Source organism: Folsomia candida, unplaced genomic scaffold (genome assembly GCF_002217175.1).
Source record: "Folsomia candida strain VU population unplaced genomic scaffold, ASM221717v1 Fcan01_Sc004, whole genome shotgun sequence".
In the NCBI taxonomy this organism is placed as follows: Eukaryota; Metazoa; Arthropoda; class Collembola; order Entomobryomorpha; family Isotomidae; genus Folsomia; species Folsomia candida.
The window spans coordinates 7,850,680-7,872,178 of NW_019091196.1; the positions used below are offsets into that span (position 1 = coordinate 7,850,680).

General features: G+C 36.6%; 6 protein-coding genes and 1 long non-coding RNA gene across 9 annotated transcripts; 5 read left to right on the forward strand and 2 right to left on the reverse strand.

Moving 5' to 3' along the window:
• The first annotated feature begins 779 nt into the window (after positions 1 to 779).
• Positions 780 to 8,928, forward strand: LOC118435274. Its single transcript, XM_035851004.1, has 9 exons — positions 780 to 1,046; positions 2,605 to 2,689; positions 2,767 to 3,031; positions 3,238 to 3,826; positions 6,382 to 6,551; positions 7,459 to 7,902; positions 8,009 to 8,116; positions 8,179 to 8,271; positions 8,349 to 8,928. Exons 2-9 carry the CDS (start codon positions 2,634 to 2,636, stop codon positions 8,784 to 8,786), a joined length of 2,163 nt encoding a protein of 720 aa, XP_035706897.1. The 5' UTR covers positions 780 to 1,046; positions 2,605 to 2,633; the 3' UTR covers positions 8,787 to 8,928.
• Positions 8,929 to 9,391: 463 nt separating this feature from the next.
• On the reverse strand, positions 9,392 to 12,091 carry LOC110848759 (ADP-ribosylation factor-like protein 6-interacting protein 1). Its single transcript, XM_022096064.2, has 6 exons — positions 11,802 to 12,091; positions 11,702 to 11,724; positions 11,494 to 11,633; positions 11,214 to 11,416; positions 11,053 to 11,137; positions 9,392 to 10,983 (listed from the first exon to the last, which is right to left on the reverse strand). Exons 1-6 carry the CDS (start codon positions 11,826 to 11,828, stop codon positions 10,868 to 10,870), a joined length of 594 nt encoding a protein of 197 aa, XP_021951756.1. The 5' UTR covers positions 11,829 to 12,091; the 3' UTR covers positions 9,392 to 10,867.
• On the forward strand, positions 11,248 to 11,759 carry LOC118435275. 2 transcript variants are annotated; one of them, XR_004834645.1, is made up of 2 exons: positions 11,248 to 11,388; positions 11,444 to 11,759. It is a non-coding gene; the product is annotated as an uncharacterized LOC118435275 (long non-coding RNA). The 2 variants fall into 2 exon arrangements; XR_004834646.1 differs by having other exon boundaries at positions 11,255 to 11,388; positions 11,465 to 11,759.
• Positions 12,092 to 12,120: 29 nt separating the features above from the next.
• On the forward strand, positions 12,121 to 13,727 carry LOC110848758 (rRNA methyltransferase 2, mitochondrial). The gene is made up of 5 exons (XM_022096063.2): positions 12,121 to 12,330; positions 12,652 to 12,829; positions 12,892 to 13,031; positions 13,094 to 13,291; positions 13,359 to 13,727. Exons 2-5 carry the CDS (start codon positions 12,657 to 12,659, stop codon positions 13,613 to 13,615), a joined length of 768 nt encoding a protein of 255 aa, XP_021951755.1. The 5' UTR covers positions 12,121 to 12,330; positions 12,652 to 12,656; the 3' UTR covers positions 13,616 to 13,727.
• Positions 13,728 to 14,815: 1,088 nt separating this feature from the next.
• LOC110848718 (cyclopropane-fatty-acyl-phospholipid synthase) lies at positions 14,816 to 16,782 on the forward strand. 2 transcript variants are annotated; one of them, XM_035851474.1, is made up of 6 exons: positions 14,816 to 15,227; positions 15,298 to 15,367; positions 15,432 to 15,608; positions 15,700 to 16,171; positions 16,257 to 16,293; positions 16,374 to 16,782. In XM_035851474.1, the coding sequence occupies exons 1-6, from the start codon at positions 15,063 to 15,065 to the stop codon at positions 16,650 to 16,652; spliced, it is 1,200 nt and encodes a 399-aa protein (XP_035707367.1). In that variant the 5' UTR covers positions 14,816 to 15,062; the 3' UTR covers positions 16,653 to 16,782. The 2 variants fall into 2 exon arrangements, with proteins under 2 accessions (XP_035707367.1, XP_035707368.1); XM_035851475.1 differs by having other exon boundaries at positions 15,093 to 15,230; positions 15,300 to 15,367.
• A 582-nt stretch (positions 16,783 to 17,364) lies between these two features.
• Positions 17,365 to 18,980, forward strand: LOC110848774 (cyclopropane-fatty-acyl-phospholipid synthase). The gene is made up of 4 exons (XM_022096084.2): positions 17,365 to 17,588; positions 17,656 to 17,902; positions 17,979 to 18,450; positions 18,529 to 18,980. Exons 1-4 carry the CDS (start codon positions 17,421 to 17,423, stop codon positions 18,842 to 18,844), a joined length of 1,203 nt encoding a protein of 400 aa, XP_021951776.2. The 5' UTR covers positions 17,365 to 17,420; the 3' UTR covers positions 18,845 to 18,980.
• On the reverse strand, positions 18,875 to 21,376 carry LOC110848775 (SEC14-like protein 2). The gene is made up of 6 exons (XM_035851462.1): positions 21,200 to 21,376; positions 21,007 to 21,126; positions 20,664 to 20,930; positions 19,431 to 19,488; positions 19,268 to 19,348; positions 18,875 to 19,178 (listed from the first exon to the last, which is right to left on the reverse strand). The coding sequence occupies exons 1-6, from the start codon at positions 21,317 to 21,319 to the stop codon at positions 18,997 to 18,999; spliced, it is 828 nt and encodes a 275-aa protein (XP_035707355.1). The 5' UTR covers positions 21,320 to 21,376; the 3' UTR covers positions 18,875 to 18,996.
• Between the last annotated feature and the right edge of the window lie 123 nt (positions 21,377 to 21,499).

Sequence of the window (21,499 nt, forward strand, 5' to 3'; positions counted from 1 at the left end):
TAATAGAAAGAACCAGATCTAAAATGGTTATTAGGATTAGAACAAAAAAGTAAATTCATCAAGGACAAATGGATAAATTGCGTGACACCCCTTATCTCTTCGTGAGATATCATCACGATAAGCAATTCCAGAACAATTGCGTGTTATGCATTTACAAGTTTACTTAGAAGAGGAAGATATCATTCTACGAACAAAAACTAACTAATTTTTCTCTAGTGTAATTTAAAGTTGAACTTTTCAGCAAAATTTTGTTTATTCCAACGATGTATGTAGGTATTACATTCCTCTTATTCTCGTAAAGGTTGTCGTCATTCATGCAGTATTAGTTCTAACTTTTGTTGGTGTGAGATGCAAATTCAAAAGATTCTTCTTCTTCCTCCCACTAACAAGACGGAGTTATAGCCGGCCTGGGATTTTCGTCATTTTGAGGTGGCAATAATTCAATTATGCTGTTTTGGTCGGGAAAGAAGGAAGTAAAATTTTGGCCCAATTCTGCCTACATGGTGCATCGTATTCTGCTGTGAAATTAGTCAACCACGAAGGAGCACGACACACACACACATCACTAAAACTTGGGACAATTTCTCCACATTTTACCCAGAAAGGCAATGCATGGCTTCATAATTCAATAGTGCTATGCAACCTGAAGCAAGGACCGAGTGTTCAATTCACCAATACTCAAAAACTGTCTCGTGCAATCTACGATGTGTTGTCGGCCGTAAAGTAAAAGTGAGTAGAACAAGGAAAGTGAAAGTGGTTAGGTTTTGGGTTGGCTGCTGCTGGACCTGTCTGCAAATCTGACTGCGGAGATGTGATATAAAAGTTGGGAGTTTTCTCGAATTCTTCAGTTTTCACAGGGTTTCTGGGCTGGCTGTGCGACGAGGAGAGAAAGTCAGGGTAGTCTTCGTGTATGAGAGTGGGGAAATTGAGACTTCTCAATTTCCGAGAATCGTAATTTGGTAACATTTCTACCTGGAGTTTGTATTCTTTGAAAAAAACTAACTTACGAGAATATACAAGGCACAACCAACAAATAGAAAAATAAGGTAATCTTTAATCCTTTTGTTAATATTTTAAGAAAATATGTAGTTTATTTCTCGATAGCAATTGAAAATTTTGTTTTTCGTCGACTCGTTTTGGTCTTTTGCATATAATTTAAAACAACACGAAAATCGAAACGAAATCTTAATCTAGAATCTAGAAAGCTAGACAAAAATAGATATTATGCAATATACAAAGAAATTTAATCAGAGTACTAGTAAGTTTTTCTATGTATTTTCTATGCCGCGTTTTTGTTCTTGTGTTACAGATATTATGAAACGCATAATGTGTATTATTTATTATTAACATAAACATTATTGACATAAACGCATAATGAAACGAAGCCATAGTAAATAAATATGTACATATTTCACCAGCATTCACTCGATCATTCATAGATTTGAGCAGACGTATTAGATTATATTAGTACAGGCCAAACTGCACACGGTTCAGAATCACTATTGAGGATGCCCATTCAAATTAAGGAATCTAAAAGTGAATGAAACATGAAACCATAAAAGCCCCAAAACCATTTGAACAGTCAGATCCTGATTTGTGGCTGACCTTTATGTCCCTGCTTTTGCCAATATTAAATTGGTGAGGTGGGTTCAGGGTACAGATGATTATTTTGTGTAATGAATCACAGTTCAAATAATGGATTGCTTTCTTTTGCTTTCGCTTCTTCGACATTCTACTCAATGTTCTTTGTTTGCTTCAATTATAAGCAGTTCTCTAAGTGCTCGCATTTTTGGAAAAAGTAATGAGACCACAAAAGTGCAATGTATGTACCTGTCTCATTCTCATTTGTACTGATCTAAATCTGGCTTTTTTTTTATTATTGACAAATGGTTTCACCGTGCTGACCATCATGTGACACCTCATGTGCCATTCAGCTACTTTCACTAACTAAAAGCACTTTCTGGTGAAAGGGCTTTTTTTATGTCCAATACATGTTTCTTGTCTTGCTAGGTTATTTATGGCTGGATACTTAAATTACCCAAATAGGGAAAGTACGTAAAAAACGTGGCACCGAAATGTTCGCCTTTGCGCCAGCACAGATAATGCAAGGATCTAATTTTATACTCGTAACGTGCAAAATTCTTTTAAAGTTTAAAATACCCTTTTATTACTCTACTTGAACTGTTCAAGGGGAGACTTCACAAGTATTTGCTTTACAAAACACATACGCGCACAATATCCACGTAACCACTTTGCGAAATGGTCGCAAGGACTGTTCAGCTCTCTCATTCACATCCTTCAGTGAAGTGTCCTTAACTTCTCAATTTAGTTTCCTCTAACAAAAGCAGGGAGGAATATGTACATAGTTCTAAAAAGCAGGAGAAATTCTTGACTTTCACTTGAAACCGGTTTGTTAGAGATAAAAGAGAACGGAAATATGTGAATGAAATGAAATGAGTAAAACAGGCCTTTGAGAAAAAGAGGTCTTTCGTTTTTCTGGGGAAACTGCCTACTTGAGTATGTGCATAGATACTCGTATGTACATCTACAGAGTATTAAATAGCTCCAGATTCCAAGAACTTTAAATACCATGAATGTTTGCAGGGCAGAGATTTAAAAAGTTCTCAGGACAAATGGTTTCATTCTCTATTACGCTGATGACACTTGTCTTGTCGGTGCTTATTATGAGGTTAGAAACACAACTTGAATGTTAACTACATGCATCACAATTTTTTAATAAGTAAATTGACTCAATTCGCATTGCAGCAGTGACAACCAGAGCTTGGGAAATGGTGACGTCAATTTTATGACTAAAAACACAACCACCACCCCCACCAGCAGCCGAAGTTCGAGAGATCTAGTCATGACTAGAGGAGGGTCAAGCATTGAAATTACGGAGGTGAGCCGTCACTGCACCATTTCTGAGACGGATGAGGAAATTAATGACTTGACACTGATGGGGTCGACTCACGTGGAATGCAGTCAAGTCACCAATTTGACTAAAAGTCTGGAACAAATCCCTCAAAATATGGTGAGAAGAAAGTCACTGATAAAAATGTGATTTTGTTTGGACGTGTTCAATTTATCAAAGACGTGATTTTATTACGTAAAAAAATTGATGGAGCGACTTTTGACAATTTTATTTAACACGACACGATGGGAACGTTCATTTTGATAAAATTAGACTTTTGCATCACTCTGATTTGCTCAATTCTTCTCTTTTTTATTGTTACTCAGGACTCTGTAATAACGTCAATCTCCATTTCGAATAGCATCGTGACATCTTTGGACCTAACTCAATTTCAAAGGTTCTCTACCCTTAGACACCTGTCAGTGACGAAATCTAATATTTCATTCCTTTCGGGTGTTATCCCCTTCTCTCTTAAAATTTTGGACGTGTCCCACAACAATTTAAGAACAATGAACATTACTTGGGAAAGAGGGGACAAAAGTGACAAGAATATTGCCACCACCGAAGGTTACACAAGTTACACACATAATTTCAACGATGACGACGAAAATGAAGAGACATTGAGTTGGGTTTCCTATTCTGAAGTGAATATCTCCCCTACCTCGTCTCCTACAATTGGAGAAGAAAGTGGAGAAAGCAGTGATAATGAGTCTTTATTAATAAACGGTGATAATGGTGATACTGAGGGTAATTATACCAAAACTGGTGGTGAAAATATCGTTATCGATACGACAACTAATGAGCGGAGGAGGAAGTATCAACTTCAAGTAATTGATCTGTCTCACAATAAAATTAGTGAGTTGCCAAAATATATTTTTTACCTGGGGGGACCACCGCTTTCTCTTCGTTTGTCGGGTGAGCTAGTTATAAATGTAATATTCTACTAATTGCATGTTCAATTTGAGACGGCTGTTTTTTTTGTAATTTCTGAACCATAAAATCTTTTGATTGATTTGGCTCGTTAGATTTCCATTCAAAAGTGAGCTTTCGTTCTTCCTACACAAATATGTACACGTCCCACGCATTAGTCCATCTATGCCCATTCAGCATATGTCTAGTCAGTTCCTACACCTACAGCCAATTTGCTTTCACTTCCTCTACTGAAGCAACCTGGGCAATTCTGCCGTCTTTGATAAGAATGTCACACACATATGTACAGGTTGAGCCTACTTACGATTATTACAGGCGTTTTGCAAGAAAACAGATTTTTCCCTGTGGGGAAGTTTGTTGTTGCTGACAGGACATGAGATTGGTTATGTATGTGGTCGCATCCCAGTAGACTTATATTTAGGAGAATATCTAGATTCTATAGAGTCAACAAATTTTAGGAGAAAGTAAACGAATCAAACATTTTGTTGGTGTGCGGATCTTTGCCCCCCATTAAAAGCTACCCATGAAATGCTACCCATTATATGCTACCCGTGATGATCTGCTACCCATGAAATGCTACCCATTATATGCTACCCGAGATGATCTGCCCCCATTATATCCTACCCGACCCATTTTCACTTTCTTCTTGCAAATTAAACCAAAATGGATACCCCGTTTTGCGTCGTAGTGCAACATAAGAGTTACTGTTTATTTACGCAAAATTAGTCAAATAATAAATTCTCAAAAAACGAATCAATACATAAAATCTTGAGGACCAAGTATATCACGTATTTGAAAATAATGCAAATTTCTCAAATTTTCTCAAAATGCGAGTGCTTAATTGGTATTTTGTGGAAAACTCGATGGTAAAAAGCTGACTTTTTTTAGATATTTTTCTTCACAAATTCTGGAATTTTCCCTATACTGACCAATGTTAAAAACCTACAGTGCAGACTTGATATAGCCCGCGCCAGGCCTAGTTGTGATTATCACTCTCATTCGACTTTTTTGCATGAAATTTTATCGTAAATGCACATGAACATATTAAAAGATATAGTGATATCCACTGGTCACCAGTATTGACCATGACCATAACTTTTTAACGAGCGAATAGTTTTTCCTAAAATTCTAAGAATATTATCCTACGTTATTATTCGACGTAACATAAGTAAATTCCAGCCACGCGGGTGGCTAGGTTATACTTTTGTTGGTGCACACATATTTTCATTCAATCCGACTTTTGCATGACATTTTATCGTAAATGCAATTCAAAAAATTTAAAATTTAGATAAATTTTTCCAATTTAAATTCACATTCTTCTACTTATAATGATTGGCAGGCTATTTAACAAATTCAGCTCGATAAGAGAATTTCAAAAAATCGGTATGGGTCGCCCATTAAGGTCAAGATGAATTTTTTTCTTATTTTACTTCATATTGTTTCATTAGGAGCTATTACCAACTTGTCTATCAAATTTCAGCTCGATTTGACGAATTTGAAAAATTGGTATGGGTCACCCCATAGTGTCTGTTCAGGTGAAAATGTGTTGAATTTCAATTCATATTCTTCCATTAGGACCCATTAACAACTTCTGTACCAAATTTCAGCTCAATTAGAACCTGTTCAAAATGTCATCTTATAAATTTCTGACTCGGGAATGATACAGTTTGTCAATTAATTTCGGACGTATTCCTAAAAACTAACCTAATATAGTCGTCTGCTCTACTATCACTTTTTAAGTTGAGACTATGTAAAATCTCGTAAAATCAGTCAAATAATAAATTCGTTGCTCCACTGATTTTAAGAGATTTTATATCTTGATTAGTTTTTTGAGAATTTATTGTTCGGCTGATTTTACGAGATTTTATGTATTGATTCGTTTTTGAGAATTTATTATTTGACTAATTTTGCGTAAATAAACAGTAACTCTTATGTTGCACTACGACGCAAAACGGGGTATCCATTTTGGTTTAATTTGCAAGAAGAAAGTGAAAATGGGTCGGGTAGGATATAATGGGGGGCAGATCATCTCGGGTAGCATATAATGGGTAGCATTTCATGGGTAGCAGATCATCACGGGTAGCATATAATGGGTAGCATTTCATGGGTAGCTTTTAATGGGGGGCAAAGATCCGCAAATCCATTTTGTTGAGTAATATTGTTTAGTACAGCAAGCAACAACAAAATATGGGAAATTCGTATTTATTTTAGATCCGACTCCTTTTTCTGAGAAATCTAGGCTTGATTTTAAATTGATTTATCACAAGACAGCACTTTAATTCGAATCCTGTCTGTGTATCTCTTGCGCAATCCCTGCTAGAGATTTCGCAATTTACATTTATATGTAATGTTTATAAAATAGGGAATGCTAATCATGAGAAATAATTCCATCCAATTTCTTTTTCTGCTTTGTCGCATTATTTTGCTAGTTTTTTTTGTGCGCACCAATCAGACTATCCAATTTGATAACAATCTGTTAACAATTTTGCCACATTATTGGGTGACAAAGGAGTAAAAAAAATACATCTCATCTTATCCAGGGAACCACTTGAAGTGTGAATTCGTATGGGAAAAGCTGTGGACATGGACCAAGAAAGTGGACGGAAATGAGCCTCTCATACTTTCCGATGCGGACGAAACATTTTGCGGAGTTGACGAAGGCGTTCGAGTTTTCCAGTACACGGTGAAAGGAGTTTTGCAAGCACGCGAGGTAAGTATCCAATCAAACCCGTCTTTCTATATTAAATAATATAACTTAATTTCCTGTCCTACGTGGGACTTGGAACGAGATGAAAGAGATTGCAACAGGTATGATGAAATGTAAGGTTGCCAATTTCTCCCATGCCGTTGTGCAAGGAGGTGTAGTGGGTGGGTGTCATTCAATCAACTCAAAAGTCATTCAGGCACTAGTTGCTCGGGTCCTGTGTCGAAACTCGAAAGCTGATTGATCGCGTTGTGTGGTATCTGATGGATGTACAGTACAGAGCAGAGCAGCAGATCCTAACGCAGGATAGAAAATGAGCCTCACTTAACTTCAGGCTTACTCAACCCAATCCGTTTGATTGAACATTCAATCAGCTAGATTTCTGTAGCTTTCTCTTTCCTTATAAGTTTCCCGATAAAGTTCAAAGTTTTTGGTAGAATGGGAAAATACTTGTCAACAATTTCTATGACCTTACCATGACCATGTCCAGTTCTCTTTGATCTTTATCGGCTTTATTTATGTTATGAGTTAAAGGGACGTATCGTAAAATACTTACTTTCACTTTCCTTACATAGGGAATAAATATAGGTGTATTTATATAAATGGATACAATTTCACATATTCAATTGTTAACAAAGTTAGTTATGACGGATCACGATTAAGATTGTTATGTTAGTGAAATATGAGACGATGCACAGATTGTCTGGATTTATATTTATATATTTATTTTTATCATCCGTCCACCCACGCTATTCTGAGAAAAAAATCATTGAATCCCTCTAACTAAATGGTCATTTCGTTCGCATTACTGTCCCAAAAGTAGGGCGCAGAACCAAATAAGAAAATTATTGCGAGGAGAAAGTTTTTTGTGGAATAATTGGATTTGTTTCTCACATTATTGTTACATTGACAGGACTTGGAGAAAACATGTAGCACTGTGGACAAGTCGTTGTGTAGCGGTTGCAGCTTGTACGCCCTGCAAAAGGGGGAAGGTCACCTCCCTATCACTCAACCAGATTCGGGAGGAGAAGGAAATGCCAGAAATAAAAATAAAGGTCAAGCCGACCATCCAGAAAAGGGGAGCAATGGGAACGATGCACGCATCTCGATCTCATTAAAATTGAACTGCACTTCCAAAAACTTGACGAAACTTCCCCCTGTTCCACCACAAACTTGGTTGCTGAACATTTCAGATAACAAAATTTCGGATTTGACACCCTTGAAACTTCCAATGTATGCCAACCTACTGATTTTGGATGCTCAGAATAATCAAGTCGATCTAGAAACATTAACTGAAGAAGCGCCCTTTATGGAAAAGTATAATTATCTTAATTTAAAAAATAATGGGTTTAACACGGTAAGTTAAATTTCATGATTTTAATATCTATTTAATGTAATTTAAGTAGTTGAAATTGTTAGCAAAAATATTAACTATATATTAAATTTTTGCTTAATTATTGTAGATTCCTGCTAATATATTAATATCCTTGAGAACTATGAGAGGTCAAGGGGTCACACTACTTGGGGAAAACTCAATCACATGCGATTGCAACTTTATTAAGGAGATCAAGGTATTTTAGCCGGAAGAATAACCAGTCTTACTTAAGCATGCTTTCGCTAATGTATGTTGCAGCCATTACTGATTGAAAATTCTAAACGGATTCGGGACGTGAAGGATATTTTCTGTCGAGATGGTGAAGATGAGACGACCCTCCTCTCAAAGAAGGTAAGTACATACATAAGCATGCCTCAGGCCCAATTAAAGTAATGATTATCATGACATGACAACTTTCTCCATCACAGAGAGTGAAGGACTTGCAATATTCGGATGTGTGTCACTCTGACTCGGGTGATGATGCCAATATCACTTCGGAGCTTTCCTTAGTTCTCATCATCCTGGCTGAGGTGGTACTCATTGTTCTCATAATTGGAAAAGTGTGGCATGACCAGCGGAATTTTCGAAGGACGGGACATCTCCCTTGGTGCAGTTCGAAGATGCCTCGTCTCCCATGTGACGCTATGCTCGAATCGATCAAAGAAGGTCCAAACTTTAATAATCGTCAAAATGGAAGTGGAAGTGCGGCCAGTTCGAATACGAACGTTCATAATGTCGTGAACCTGGCGACGACACCAAGGGTTCAGTTGGTTGGTGGTGTTGGCTCAAATTCAGATATGTCATCGGGGAGGTCTATGCAACCCCATTTTTCGGGTCAGAATTCCTCGAGAACTTCTTCAGTTTAAAAGTCCTCGAAAACAAAATTCTATTCTATGGATGAATGACTTTCACTTTTTACCTGTGACTTATTATACGAATTTGCACAGAGCAGAGCTACGCAGTCCCACATGCTACGAAAAGACTGAATAAAACCATTTGAAATTTCCATTTGTTCGTCCATACTTTTCATTTCCCAGAATTGCTTCATACATACATTACCTTCCAATTTCTTGTCATTTGGCCTACGTTTTTCGTATCTACTCTGATTTTCCACCTACCCACCGAAGGTATGTATATATATGTATCATATTTTCTGGTGAAAATGACAAAATTATTGATTCGACAACGCCGTGTCTCGCATCTTAACTGGATCGGATGAAAAGCTAAAACTCACTTTCTCTGATCCTTCTAAAGTTTATAATGCATCATGGATGGAAGGATTGAGAAATGAAATTTTGTCCTCAGCGTTGAGTCCAACTTTTTAGTTTTTGGATTCCCGTCTCACATTCCTACCTCATAAATTATTAATGTGGTGCCAATTTTACCCCTAAAAGGTCATGGCTCAGCACTCAAACCACTTTTCAGGTAACTTAGTTGACCTTACACAAATAATTGTGACCTTGCCATGAAATGTTTGAACAACAATTGTGCGTTGGTTTTATTGTATATATTTTTAACCTCATTTTAATGAATTAACGAGTTATCGAGTATATATATATTATTTTTATCTATCGTCCCCACTCCAATTTTAATAACAATGTTACATTACTTTTTGTCACAACATACAATTTAAAGCATACATGGTTCATTTTCCATTTTAGAAAACAATGCTACCATACATGAACAACTAATCTAACGAACTAACAACGTAACATTTTGCACTATGTTCTAAATTTTACAATAAAACCTGTACTATACCGATTTTTGTTATTTTGATCTATAAATGTCATCACCCCACCCAAATGTGTAAGTATACATGTTTAACTAACTACACATACGAAACATATTAGTATTTCATGCATTGCAACTGACAACATATTTACTTTACTCTGTTTGCTAATTTGTTATTCTGACTTTAAAATTCGTAACGTACACTTACAATTTGGACGACACTAATAAATCCACAATTAAAATATCAACATGTTGCATACTATTTATGTACATATAATAATTCATCAAATACGAGTAACATTAAGATAACTTTGCATTGCAGTTATCCAAAAAGTGTCTTTCATTTATACTTACACAATTTATATGTATGTATCTTTTAGCACAAGTTTAACTCTAAAAGACGGGTAACTTCCATGTATGTAAATATAGCTCCATCGTCATCCCCACTTGTTAATTACGAGTTATGAATGAGATCGATCGTTGTTGCACATGCATATGCGTCAACATGAACTAATTTACAGAAATGAAATAGTAAGAATACATAATGTCAAGTCATTGTCGCTCGAGTTCACCTCTACGTTATTAAATAATTAAAACAAGATAATTATTAGTAATTTCTACTTATTAACGTGTATGTAGATTGTTGATGTGAATTTGTACATGAGTTTAATGGTAAATAAAGTAACGTGGTAATGGAGGTGTTCATGTTCAGACTTCTACGTAGCCATACTCCTACGTAATAATGATGATGAAATATTTCATCATCATTATTTTAGCTATTTAGCTAAAATAATGCGCTGTGTGTCGGTCGATATGATTAATAATTAAAACGTAACTTGTGTGTATATATGTAAAAATTATCGCAAACTTGTGACCAGAGTGTGTTATTACTGCCCTTGAAAGCATCAGAGCTACTGCGTGTAATCGAATTTTTAACTGTGATTAAATAAATTATTTAGCTGACTCATGTATGTATTGGATTAATTGGATGGAAAATGATTATATATTAATATATACCCTGCCCATATAAAACAAGTCGAAAGTTTCGAGTGGAACTTTACCCAGTAATAATATTGATGGAGACGTGATGTGGGTGTAATAGTAGATTGTCACGATAATACACCCAAACAACAAAACAATGTCCAAGAAAAATGTCACGTATTGGTATTCATATAATTAAACTAGGACAAGAGAGCAGTTTCATGCTGCACCATTTTTAATTTTTCTTTGCCTTGCTTCCAATCAAATTGGAGACGAAAAGAACAATTTTAGAGACATAAACGTGTAGAATCCGACGGTGCAAGAGACCAGGGAGGAGTGCCAAGAAAACGACTGCAAATATGGCATTTTTGTATTAAAAATGCCTTATGCAAAGATTTTTCAAACTCAATTTTCACTTACCAAATAGATAAGTCAGGAAAAGGTTGTTGACTGCGTTTCCTATCCAAGCCATAAACAAAAGCACCACGATGAGGGTTGATGAGTACTGTAAAATATAGTAATTAATTAATTATTTTTTAGTCTTATCAACGTACATTCAACATATGTTAACTTCTACTTACCGCATTTGGATACTCTTTCTTCCATTCTTCCAATGTCACTTGAAAGTTCCAGACCTGTACACTAAAAAATGTCACACGGTTCACTAAAATTGAAAACTTTTTTTCCTTCTCCGAATTCCAAGAATCTGCTGTAGAGACGGATTTGGACACAAGGGGAAGTAGATAATCTCCCACGGTGAGTATCAGCCCCAAAACAGAGAACGCTGAAAAAAATATTATTTTGATTATAGACAATTTGCATATCTCTCAAGCCAAGTTCAAATCTCTGAATTGAACTTACCAGTGACGACGGAAGGGTCGTAATACCAAATCAATCCAAAAATGGACGTAACTGCACCCACCAAAATACACGGATAAACATCTTTCCTCCAAATGAAGAGATCCAACAAAATGGGACAAACTTCACGGCACGGGGTCAACCTTAACAATTAAATAGTATACGAAATAATTATCACGTGATCACAATTTTATTGACCTTCATTACCAACCTGTCTTTAAGCAACTCTTCGTTCTGCAAAAGAAATACAATGAAATAATTAGTAATACAAATTTTGCGTAGAAATTAATACTAATTATTTTTTAACTCACAACTAAAATTTCCATTCTGAGCGTCATTTAGTAGGATGGAGGAGCAAATACGGAAATCAAATCTTCATTCTCTTGCACAAACAAATCAGCTGCACAGATGACAGACCCACTAATGTTCAACACAGATTTGCTGCTGCACTAGTATTTATTTATACAACGCATAGCACACGATATAACCAAAAATCACCTCAACCCTTGAGTACTTATCAGAAAGTGCTTAAAAAGTGGAGAGTTTTTCAGAAAAACTAGAAATTTTAGGGCAGTATATTTTGAAAAAAGTTGAAGGTGAAGAAGTCAACTTTGTTCCTTCTTCTTCGCAGAAGCAGTATTTTGAGTGTGACGCCAGGTGGCCGAGCCCAGAACTACACGTCCACTGTTACTCGTCTCAAATTCCCATCACAAATCTCATCTCATTTCGAAACTGTGTAGAGTGAGATAAGCTGTTATCTGGATAAAAAATACTTGACGTTTAAAAGTTTTAAGTTGTAAATACGGTTAATTGTTGTGGCAAAAGGTGTGCTTAAGTAAGGTGAGCTTTCGTCTCAGGTCTTACAATCCCCATTACTTCACTTTATTTTACATTCTGTAATTATTTTGGAAACAACATGTGTATTTCGATAAGTACTTATCATTGTCTAGTAGATGAGGAGTAAGGCAAGTGACAATTTGCAGACGTGGAAGTTACTCCTAATCTTTACGACAGATTAGATAACTTGTTAGGAGAATGTAATGCATTTTTGTCTCAAGTCTTGAATTTCCCCAGTGGTTAATTTCGTCTCAATTTTGTCTCACTTTTCCATATCTCTCCTGAGTAGCCCCATTACTCTGACTACGTTTTTCATCTTTTCAGTGACAATGCGGTTACTTCCCATTAATAAAACTATATTAATCAGAAAAATGTTCACTTCACCGGTAAGAGAGAAGATTGTTCCTAAAAACCTCAAAGGCAAGAGTAAAAGTTCGCAAGAGTGGCTTACTCGACAGTTGAACGATCCGTATGTTAAAAAGGCACACGATCTGAATTACAGGTAAGAATTACAAATTAACCTGATATTGAGGCTTTAATTGATCAAAATCATTTATTACGCAGGGCCAGAAGTGCGTTTAAACTGATAGAAATGGATGACAAACTCAAACTTCTGAAACCGGGTGTGGTCGTTGTCGAATGCGGGGCAGCTCCCGGTGCATGGACACAAGTGATCGTCCAAAGGATTAACAGTGATGGAAAAAGTATGGCAATTTGAACAATTGTGGTTGAATGTTTCTTACAAACTACGTATTTTTATTCCCAGATCAGAAGAAACCTGTGGGAAAAGTGATTGGTATAGATCTCCTTCCGATTGATCCTCTCCCTGGAGCCATCCTGCTTCCCGGGTGTGACTTTACAAGCCAAGAAACTCTGAAAAAAATTGCAGATTTGTTGCAAAACTGTGGCGATCCATCACTAAATTCTCAACCCGTTGGCGTTGATATTATCCTTAGCGACATGGGTAAAAATTTCATGATCGAACAGACCATCTAATGAAAATGCTGCCCCTCAAAGAATTTTTAATTCAGCTCCAAACTCTACCGGAATGCATGGGGTCGACCATCCAAGAATAATAACGCTTGTTCGAGAAGCCTTAAAATTTGCGACACAGCATGGAAAAGTTGGGAGTCATTTTGTAACTAAAATTTGGGATGGGAGTGAAACCAAGGAGTTGGAGAAGGAGTTGGAATCGGCTTATCATAAGGTTGGGAGATTAAAGCCACCGTCTAGTAGGGCAGACTCGGCTGAAGTTTTCCTCTTTGCTAAAGGCAAGAAGAAAATTTAATTAGGTTTAAAATTATTAGAAGGGGTTTAATTAGCATTTAATTTTATGTTCGTAGAATAATTTATCTTTGCTCAAAGTTAAAATTTTTGACGATTGCCCAGAATTTTAATTACAAATGTTATGGGTTTGTACGTATATATTTATGAATGAAAGATTTGATTTACTAATTTAAATTGTGTTGAATAATGGATATTTTTTTTGTTTTGGTCATCTTCTTAATAATACCTTGGTATTATTGCACAACGAACGACTACAGATGTAGAGGGATATATGTGCAAATCTATTCAATGCATATTTTTGCAAATAATAATTCGCAAAAACTGGGCGCTTACCGTGTCAGCGACCGATTTGTGCATAAGAGGATTATACATGAATCTGTTTTAAGTAATCCTCAAATTATTTGATATTCATGACAAAAAGAAGATAATACAAAAGTACGACACTTGTTGGCCCCATCAGTGACCTTTGCTCCCACCAAATAGATGTTTGATGCTACAAGCTTAACAAAAGAAAATACCACTTTATTAAGTAGCGGAAGGACCTAAGGCTAAATATATCATGCAATAAATTTGTCCGTCTGTGACCAATATCGAATATTAAACTGTGACCCTAACTTTTCTCCCTATGCACCTTGATCTCACTCTAGATCGTAACCTGTCCTAATAAGACACAACAAATGTATTGAACGTTGAAGATCTCAATTTGCATAACAAATAAGATAAAATATTACTAATTAAAGTACTCAACTTGGCAGAAACTGCTGGATTTCAGGTACTCTCTCAACAAAAATTAGCCAGTTCACTTCATATTGCATTTCAGGTATGCAATTTATGTACTGGTGAACCAAATTAATGTCATAACTTGAGCGTACTGTATCAAAATTATGCCAAAAATTGCTATTATATAATTGCAAGTAAATCCAGTTATTGTCTCATATTGAAGTCTCGTCATTTCAGTCGATGTGATTAACTTAACTTTATTACCGCATTAAATATTTGCTAACAAATCCTCACATTGCATATTTGCACATAATTTTAGAGGATTTGGGTTCGTATACCTTTAGAAAGTTTTGCCGTGAATATATCCCCCGTCCCACCATATTTAGACCTACAATAGGTGCCCGTATTACCCAAGACATAAGCAACGCACTGTAATCTCTCCGCTGGTGTGGTTAATTCATTAGTGGATACGATGGACAATCAGGTGGAAGACGGTTCTGTAATGTAGGTAACACAACCAACCACTAACGGTCTCCAAACAAATCTTCATTCCTCATTTCGAATTTGCACGTAAGACGCCTTCGCCCAAGTCGTCGTATCAGCCAATTCGAATAGCATCACTCTCTCTTCTTCTAAAAATAGAGTCAGTGAATGTCAGCTCTCATTGCATAGGTGAAATTGCATTTTTGAATCTCGGAAGCTGCTGAAAACTTGTTGACCACAAAAAAATGGCCAAGTATACCTATAAAGCGACCGTATTTCTGATAAAATTGTTCAAAACGCTTGAAATGTTTTGGATCCGTATGTTTCGAAATCGGTTCGAACGAATCACTACCAAAGTTTATCGAAGAGGAGGTATCATTTTGAATGGGGACAAACCATGGGATATTCAGGTATGTACAAATTTTGAGTAATTCGATTTTGTTAAAGTTATGCTCAATTTTTATGAAAATTCTTGGACAGGTAAAAAATAGGGAATTCTACAGCCGAGTGGTCAATCATGGTTCTTTGGGAATTGGCGAGAGTTACATGGGTAAATTTTTGCAAACCGAAATACGTCTTGTTAAAGTTCTCTTTCTTATTATGCACATATGCAGATGGCTTCTGGGATGCCGAGGACATTGTTGAGTTGACCTGTAGGACAATGAAAAACGGGATTTACAGGATTTATATGAATCCTTGGAACAGATTTCTCAATTTCTTGGAGTGTTATTTCTTTAATCTTCAGTCCAAAGAGCAGTGTTGGGAAGTAGGCCAAAAGCACTATGACACAGGTATCTTATTTATGGTACTCGTGCAAAATTGCCTATTTCAAACTATCTTGAATCTTATTGTACTTATTTATTTATGCTTGTCACTCAACAGGAAATGATCTGTTCGAGTCCTTCCTCGACCCATCCATGAATTACAGTTGTGGTTACTGGAAGTCGGCGAAGAATCTCACGGAGGCACAAATTGCAAAAATGGAACTAATTGCACAAAAATTGAGCTTAAAACCTGGGATGACGGTGCTCGATATTGGTTGCGGGTGGGGTGGACTTTGTTACCACTTGGCCAAAAATTATGGCGTCTCTGTCGTGGGAATCACAATTTCCAAGGAACAAGCAGCCTTAGCACAACAGCGGTGCGAAGGTCTACCCGTTGAAATCAGGCTGGTCGACTATCGAGACCTTAAGGAAAAATTTGACCGCATCGTCTCCGTCGGAATGTTTGAGCATGTCGGCCACAGTAATTACCGTGAATTCTTTGAGACGTCCCATCGATGCTTGAAAGATGACGGAATTTTCCTGCTGCATTCAATAGGAGTGAATCATAAAGACATTCCATGTGCAGAACCGTAATGTTGAATATATGTTGAACATATTTCATTATTATGCATATGCAATCACGTTGATAATTAAAACAATGCCAATTTTATTCAGGTGGTTCCATTACTACATCTTCCCTAATGGGATCTTGGTGAGCTTCTAAAATTTAAATAGTCATAAAACTGACCAAATTCCTGTAAACCATAAATTTTGTTGTTGTTGACTCTGCAGCCCTATTACAAACACATCACTGACTGTTCTGAAGGGCTGTTTATAATAGAAGACTGGCAAAATATGGGGAATGATTATTCCAGAACTTTGTTAGCGTGGCTGGAGAATTTTAAGAAGAACTGGCCAACAATTGAAGCCAAATATGGACCACGGTTTTACCGAATGTGGAACTATTATCTGCAATTCTCGGCTGGATCGTTTCGCTCGAGAAAGTTCCAATTGTGGCAAGTTGTTTTAAGCAAAGACGGAATTCAAGGTGGATATTATGCTGCACGATAAGTCCGATCTATATTCTGTGTTACATGCATGATTTAATAATTTCTGCTACAAAGGAATATATGTATTCTGCTATACTTACATAATATGCCATTCTAATAAATGTACAAGTTTTGGGGTATTTCAAACGAAATTTTGCACGTCCTACTTATTTATTTGAGTAATAACGCATAATATTTATTATGACCAAGACCATGCTACACGGCTAATTTAAAATTCGTCACTGAAACATAAATTAAGGCAGCATCCAATTTCACGCAAAACTCATTTATTAGTAGCCATACCTTAGGATTAGCATAAACACACATTATGTAAATATACCTATTTATATCGACAAGATGCGAAAAACTTATGCGAAACACTTATACCTCTCCAGTTTTGATTATGAGTAGCTGATTTTTATTTTAATATTATGCATTAACTATCAAAATGAGATGGGGTGAAGCAGACATCATCTTCACTTAAAGACTTGTAATTAAATCTTCTTATTCAATCATCGCCTACCACAATAATGATACCTATTTGTATATTTTGCCAAGTTAATCACCATAAATCCCTAAAGCATCGTAATAAATTTTGTACATACTATTTTGAATGTCTTGTTGTCCGTACATAATCATGCTGCCAATTTAATTCACAATTTTTACGCAAATATTACCATCTCGTATTTGCAAGCGTGGTTTAGTTTAACAAATACTTCTTGGCCTTCGTGGTGACTGGTAATCGTTTCTTCTGGCGTTTTAGGAAAATTTTAGCTGGAAACTAATCAAAATGGTGAACTATTATGTATACAAGACCACAATATTTTTTATCAGTCTCTACAAATCAATAGAAATGTTGTGGATACGTTTATTTCCAAATTTCTACGAAGGCATGCTTTGTGATGTATTAAAAAGTGGAGGCATTGATATCAACGGGGACAAACCGTGGGATATTCAGGTATTTTTCTCTAGTATTGTCACTTTATTAAGAAAGGATAGCCATAAAATACTTTTGGATGTAACAGGTCAAAAATAAGGAATTCTACCCTCGAGTTGTAAATCAAGGTAACATGGGGTTTGGGGAAGGATACATGGACGGATTATGGGATGCCGAAGATATCGAAGAAATTTCATGCAGATTCTTCAAGAATGGAATATATCTTTGGTATCTGAATCCATGGAACAGATTTCTTGATTTCATGGAAGGTGGCTTCTTTAACCTTCAGTCACAACAGCATAGTTGGGAAGTGGGTGAGAAACACTATGATACAGGTCAGTTATTTATTACCCAATTTATGGTACCCATAAATACACGTTTCTATTCTAAAATCATTATAATGCGTCATAGGGAATGACCTCTTCGAGTCATTCCTTGACCCATCCATGAATTACAGCTGTGGTTACTGGAAGTCGGCGAAGAATCTCGCGGAAGCCCAAATTGCAAAAATGGAACTCATTGCTCAAAAATTGATGTTGAAACCTGGGATGAAAGTGCTTGATATTGGTTGTGGCTGGGGCGGTCTTTGTTACCACCTGGCCAAAAATTATGGCGTCTCTGTCGTTGGAATCACAATTTCCAAGGAACAAGCAGCCTTAGCACAACAGCGGTGTGAAGGTTTTCCCGTTGAAATCAAGCTGGTCGACTACAGAGATCTTAAGGAACAATTTGACCGTATCGTCTCCGTCGGAATGTTTGAACATGTCGGCCACAAGAATTATCGGGAATATTTCGAAACTGCGCACCGATGTCTGAAGGATGACGGCTTATTCCTACTTCAGGCTATTGGAACGAACCACAAGGAGCTTCCATGTACCGAACCGTAGGAAAATCCATTTTTTTAAGTGTGTATCTACATAAATATGTAGTATGGGTGTTTAATATTTTACACGAAATTTAGCTGGTATCATCGCTACATATTCCCTAATGGAATGTTCCCACGAGCCAAACACCTTACCAACTGCACCGAAGGACTATTTATTATTGAAGACTTGCATAATTTTGGGAACGATTATACGAAGACGCTACAAGCTTGGATAGTAAATTTTAAGAAGAATTGGCCCACAATTGAAGGTAAATATGGACCAAGATTTTACCGCATGTGGAACTACTATCTGCAATTTGCGGCTGGAGTATTCAAGGCTCGAAGAATTCAATTGTGGCAAGTCGTTTACAGCAAAAATGGAGTTCAAGATAGTTATTATGCACCTCGATAAAAAATTCATAATGTGCAATGCGATGAGATGTGCACACTTTCTAATGAGGAGGTTGTTTTATTTGTTCTCTCAAAACTAGCTGAATTACTGACTGAGTAGTTACATAAATAGCTGAATAAATAATAAATAACTTGTTCGTAGTCGTCTCTAATTTAAGAATAGTTTGGCAGCACTCTGGTTCCACCAAATTCGACGGCCAACTGATCTGCGTTAATGTCCTTCAACAGGGCTTCCGCCCCTTCCTCCTTCTTTCCGTAAATGAACTGGGTGTCCCGAGTGTTCTGGGACATGAGGGGTCTGAGAATCTGCAAAAGCGTTTGGAACGGCCCGGGAGCTAAAAGTAGTAGTTTTGATGGAATAAGTACTTAGCTTTAGAAATTAGATTGAAATTTTAAATACATTGAGGATAACAGGACAACTTGCTGTTCACCAGGACAGTCTTGTGTTGATTTCCTGGATAATGAGTTTCATACGTCGTTACGACTCGAGTAGCCAAAGGAATGCCTGTAAAGGCGATTTAATTTAAAATACTTGTAAATAGATGAATTTAAAAAAGACGTATCAAATGTGAATCTCTTTTACGCACACGTGGAACACCCCATTTGCGCTAAATTAAAGCCTCCGAGATCGAATATATGTAGATACTAGAAATTTTCAATTACTAATTAGTACCATTGCGTGAGTACATAACCTTAAGTACATAAGGTAACGCTTGCTTTAAGGAGGAGTGCTTCCGCACTTGTTAGTAACCGATTTCGATGCCCTTGGACATGTGGTAGTCTCCCATGAGTGTACTGAAACCCTGAAGTGTTTTGACTCCATGGTCACATTTGCGCCCGCCTCACCCACTCAAAGGTGCCCAAAAACGGTGAAAGTAGCGCTTTCACTTATTCCAATCCACGCCAAAAATCCAATTTTACTCGGATTTTCAAATTTCTTTCACTATTATACTCCCAGATAGTTGCTTTCTTAAATCCAACATCAAACTCAACTTTCTTGATGATTATTTCGCAGGCATAAATTGCGTTGCTTATTACTACAACAATGCTCATTGAGAATTTTAAATTTTAAAACCGGTCCAAAACGTTTCTGTTCGAACCCATCTTCGAACTCGGTCGTTGCATTGCCCAGATACATGTCTGTGCCAAATTTGGTCCAAATCGGTCAACTCGTTCGAGAGTTATCGAAAGACAGAGGGACATGACAATTACATAAGCCCTGGTTCGGGCTAAAAAGTTACATGACTTTCACTATTATACTCCCAGATAGTTACTTTCTTAAATCCAACATCAAGCTCAACTTTCTTGATGATTATTTCGCAGGCATAAATTGCGTTGTTTATTACTACAACAATGCTCATTGCGAATTTTAAATTTTAAAATAGTAAAAATTTCAGAAAGTTGAGTTTGATGTTGGATTTAAGAAAGCAACTATCTGGGAGTATAATAGTGAAAGAAATTTGAAAATCCGAGTAAAATTGGATTTTTGGCGTGCATTTGAATGAGTGAAAGCACTACTTTCACCGTTTTTGGGCACCTTTGAGTGGATGAGGCGGGCGCAAATGTGATCATGGAGTCAAAACACTTCAGGGTTTCAGTACACTCATGTGTGACTATTTACCACATGTCCAATGGCATCGAAATCGGTTACTGACAAGTACGGAAGCATTCCTCCTAAGTAAGGTACGTAAAGTGCTATAAGTACATTTGTTTAAGTACACTTATTTTACGTAAGTAGTTACTTACAAGTGTATACTTGTTTTTACTACCTTACTTGAAAGTGTTATCCTTATAAATAACCTTATACAAGGTTACCTTACCTGTGTCACATTCTTTCCTTCGACTAATCTCATCGTCCTCACTTTTTCGTTAATTTCTTCGTAAATGGAGTCAATATAACGACCCAACCTTTTAGCCTGTCCAGTCACAGAAGCCTTGCGAAGGTCCCACTCTCCAACGTCAATAATCAGAATTGGGCGTCCCTCCTTGTCGACGCCGTCGATCCAGTATTTGTACTCTTTGCGAAAGTCGGACCAATCTTCCTTTAAGACGTTGTCCATTTGGTTTTCCTTTCGCCATGCGACGTTCTAACGAGTAATAGTGATAGTGCGATTTCCACGTTAAGTTATTGGAGAAATTGTATTGAAATTTCAATTTTAATACCTGCATAATCATGTTCTCAGCATCTTTAAGTCGAAAATCCTTCGCCCTCAACCATCTAATGAGATAAATGTCTTCGTACATGTATTCCTGGGGAAGTCGTCCCTTAACTGATTCTTTGAACTGTGAATAATCAAAAAGTTACATAACTTTCCGAATTTCTTAAGAAATTGCATTTATTTAATTAACTGGTTACCTGGTCCAAGACCGCTTTCTGTTTGCGAGTAAGGGTCACATCTTCTTGAACCGAAACTGCTTGACACACCCCCAGAACTCCAAAAGCCACCAAAATGGCCAAAGTCACAAAACTGTTCATGATTTTGAGTTTCTTCAATTTGTATTCAATGTTCAAAAGTCGGTTAATGGTGCAAACGTACTGAAATGATTGGTAGCTAATTTTATTAATTTAGCATCACCTTTTCGTGAATTTTTAAATTTTCGAAAATCTTAATGCACGAATCGCTTTATTTGTGTATGCAAACTAATTTAACAACTA

What these genes read in the sequence shown, in the direction of transcription:
- LOC110848759 (XM_022096064.2), bottom strand. Translation starts at nt 11,828, where the DNA reads ATGACGCTCAGAATGGAAATTTTAGTT. An exon ending in AGAAAGAGTATCCAAATGCG is followed by an intron (nt 11,138 to 11,213) that starts GTAAGTAGAAGT and finishes TATATTTTACAG; the next exon opens with TACTCATCAACCCTCATCGT. An exon ending in TTTCCTGACTTATCTATTTG is followed by an intron (nt 10,984 to 11,052) that starts GTAAGTGAAAAT and finishes CCATATTTGCAG; the next exon opens with TCGTTTTCTTGGCACTCCTC.
- LOC110848718 (XM_035851474.1), top strand. Translation starts at nt 15,063, where the DNA reads ATGGCCAAGTATACCTATAAAGCGACCGTATTTCTGATAAAATTGTTC. An exon ending in CCAAAAGCACTATGACACAG is followed by an intron (nt 15,609 to 15,699) that starts GTATCTTATTTA and finishes GTCACTCAACAG; the next exon opens with GAAATGATCTGTTCGAGTCC. An exon ending in GACATTCCATGTGCAGAACC is followed by an intron (nt 16,172 to 16,256) that starts GTAATGTTGAAT and finishes AATTTTATTCAG; the next exon opens with GTGGTTCCATTACTACATCT.
- LOC110848775 (XM_035851462.1), bottom strand. Translation starts at nt 21,319, where the DNA reads ATGAACAGTTTTGTGACTTTGGCCATTTTGGTGGCTTTTGGAGTTCTG. An exon ending in AGAAAGCGGTCTTGGACCAG is followed by an intron (nt 21,127 to 21,199) that starts GTAACCAGTTAA and finishes GATTATTCACAG; the next exon opens with TTCAAAGAATCAGTTAAGGG. An exon ending in AAGGAAAGAATGTGACACAG is followed by an intron (nt 19,489 to 20,663) that starts GTAAGGTAACCT and finishes GAAAATTTCTAG; the next exon opens with TATCTACATATATTCGATCT.
- LOC118435274 (XM_035851004.1), top strand. Translation starts at nt 2,634, where the DNA reads ATGGTTTCATTCTCTATTACGCTGATGACACTTGTCTTGTCGGTGCTT. An exon ending in AAAATAATGGGTTTAACACG is followed by an intron (nt 7,903 to 8,008) that starts GTAAGTTAAATT and finishes TAATTATTGTAG; the next exon opens with ATTCCTGCTAATATATTAAT. An exon ending in CGACCCTCCTCTCAAAGAAG is followed by an intron (nt 8,272 to 8,348) that starts GTAAGTACATAC and finishes TCTCCATCACAG; the next exon opens with AGAGTGAAGGACTTGCAATA.
- LOC110848774 (XM_022096084.2), top strand. Translation starts at nt 17,421, where the DNA reads ATGGTGAACTATTATGTATACAAGACCACAATATTTTTTATCAGTCTC. An exon ending in ACAAACCGTGGGATATTCAG is followed by an intron (nt 17,589 to 17,655) that starts GTATTTTTCTCT and finishes TGGATGTAACAG; the next exon opens with GTCAAAAATAAGGAATTCTA. An exon ending in TGAGAAACACTATGATACAG is followed by an intron (nt 17,903 to 17,978) that starts GTCAGTTATTTA and finishes AATGCGTCATAG; the next exon opens with GGAATGACCTCTTCGAGTCA.
- LOC110848758 (XM_022096063.2), top strand. Translation starts at nt 12,657, where the DNA reads ATGCGGTTACTTCCCATTAATAAAACTATATTAATCAGAAAAATGTTC. An exon ending in GCACACGATCTGAATTACAG is followed by an intron (nt 12,830 to 12,891) that starts GTAAGAATTACA and finishes TTTATTACGCAG; the next exon opens with GGCCAGAAGTGCGTTTAAAC. An exon ending in TATTATCCTTAGCGACATGG is followed by an intron (nt 13,292 to 13,358) that starts GTAAAAATTTCA and finishes TTTTTAATTCAG; the next exon opens with CTCCAAACTCTACCGGAATG.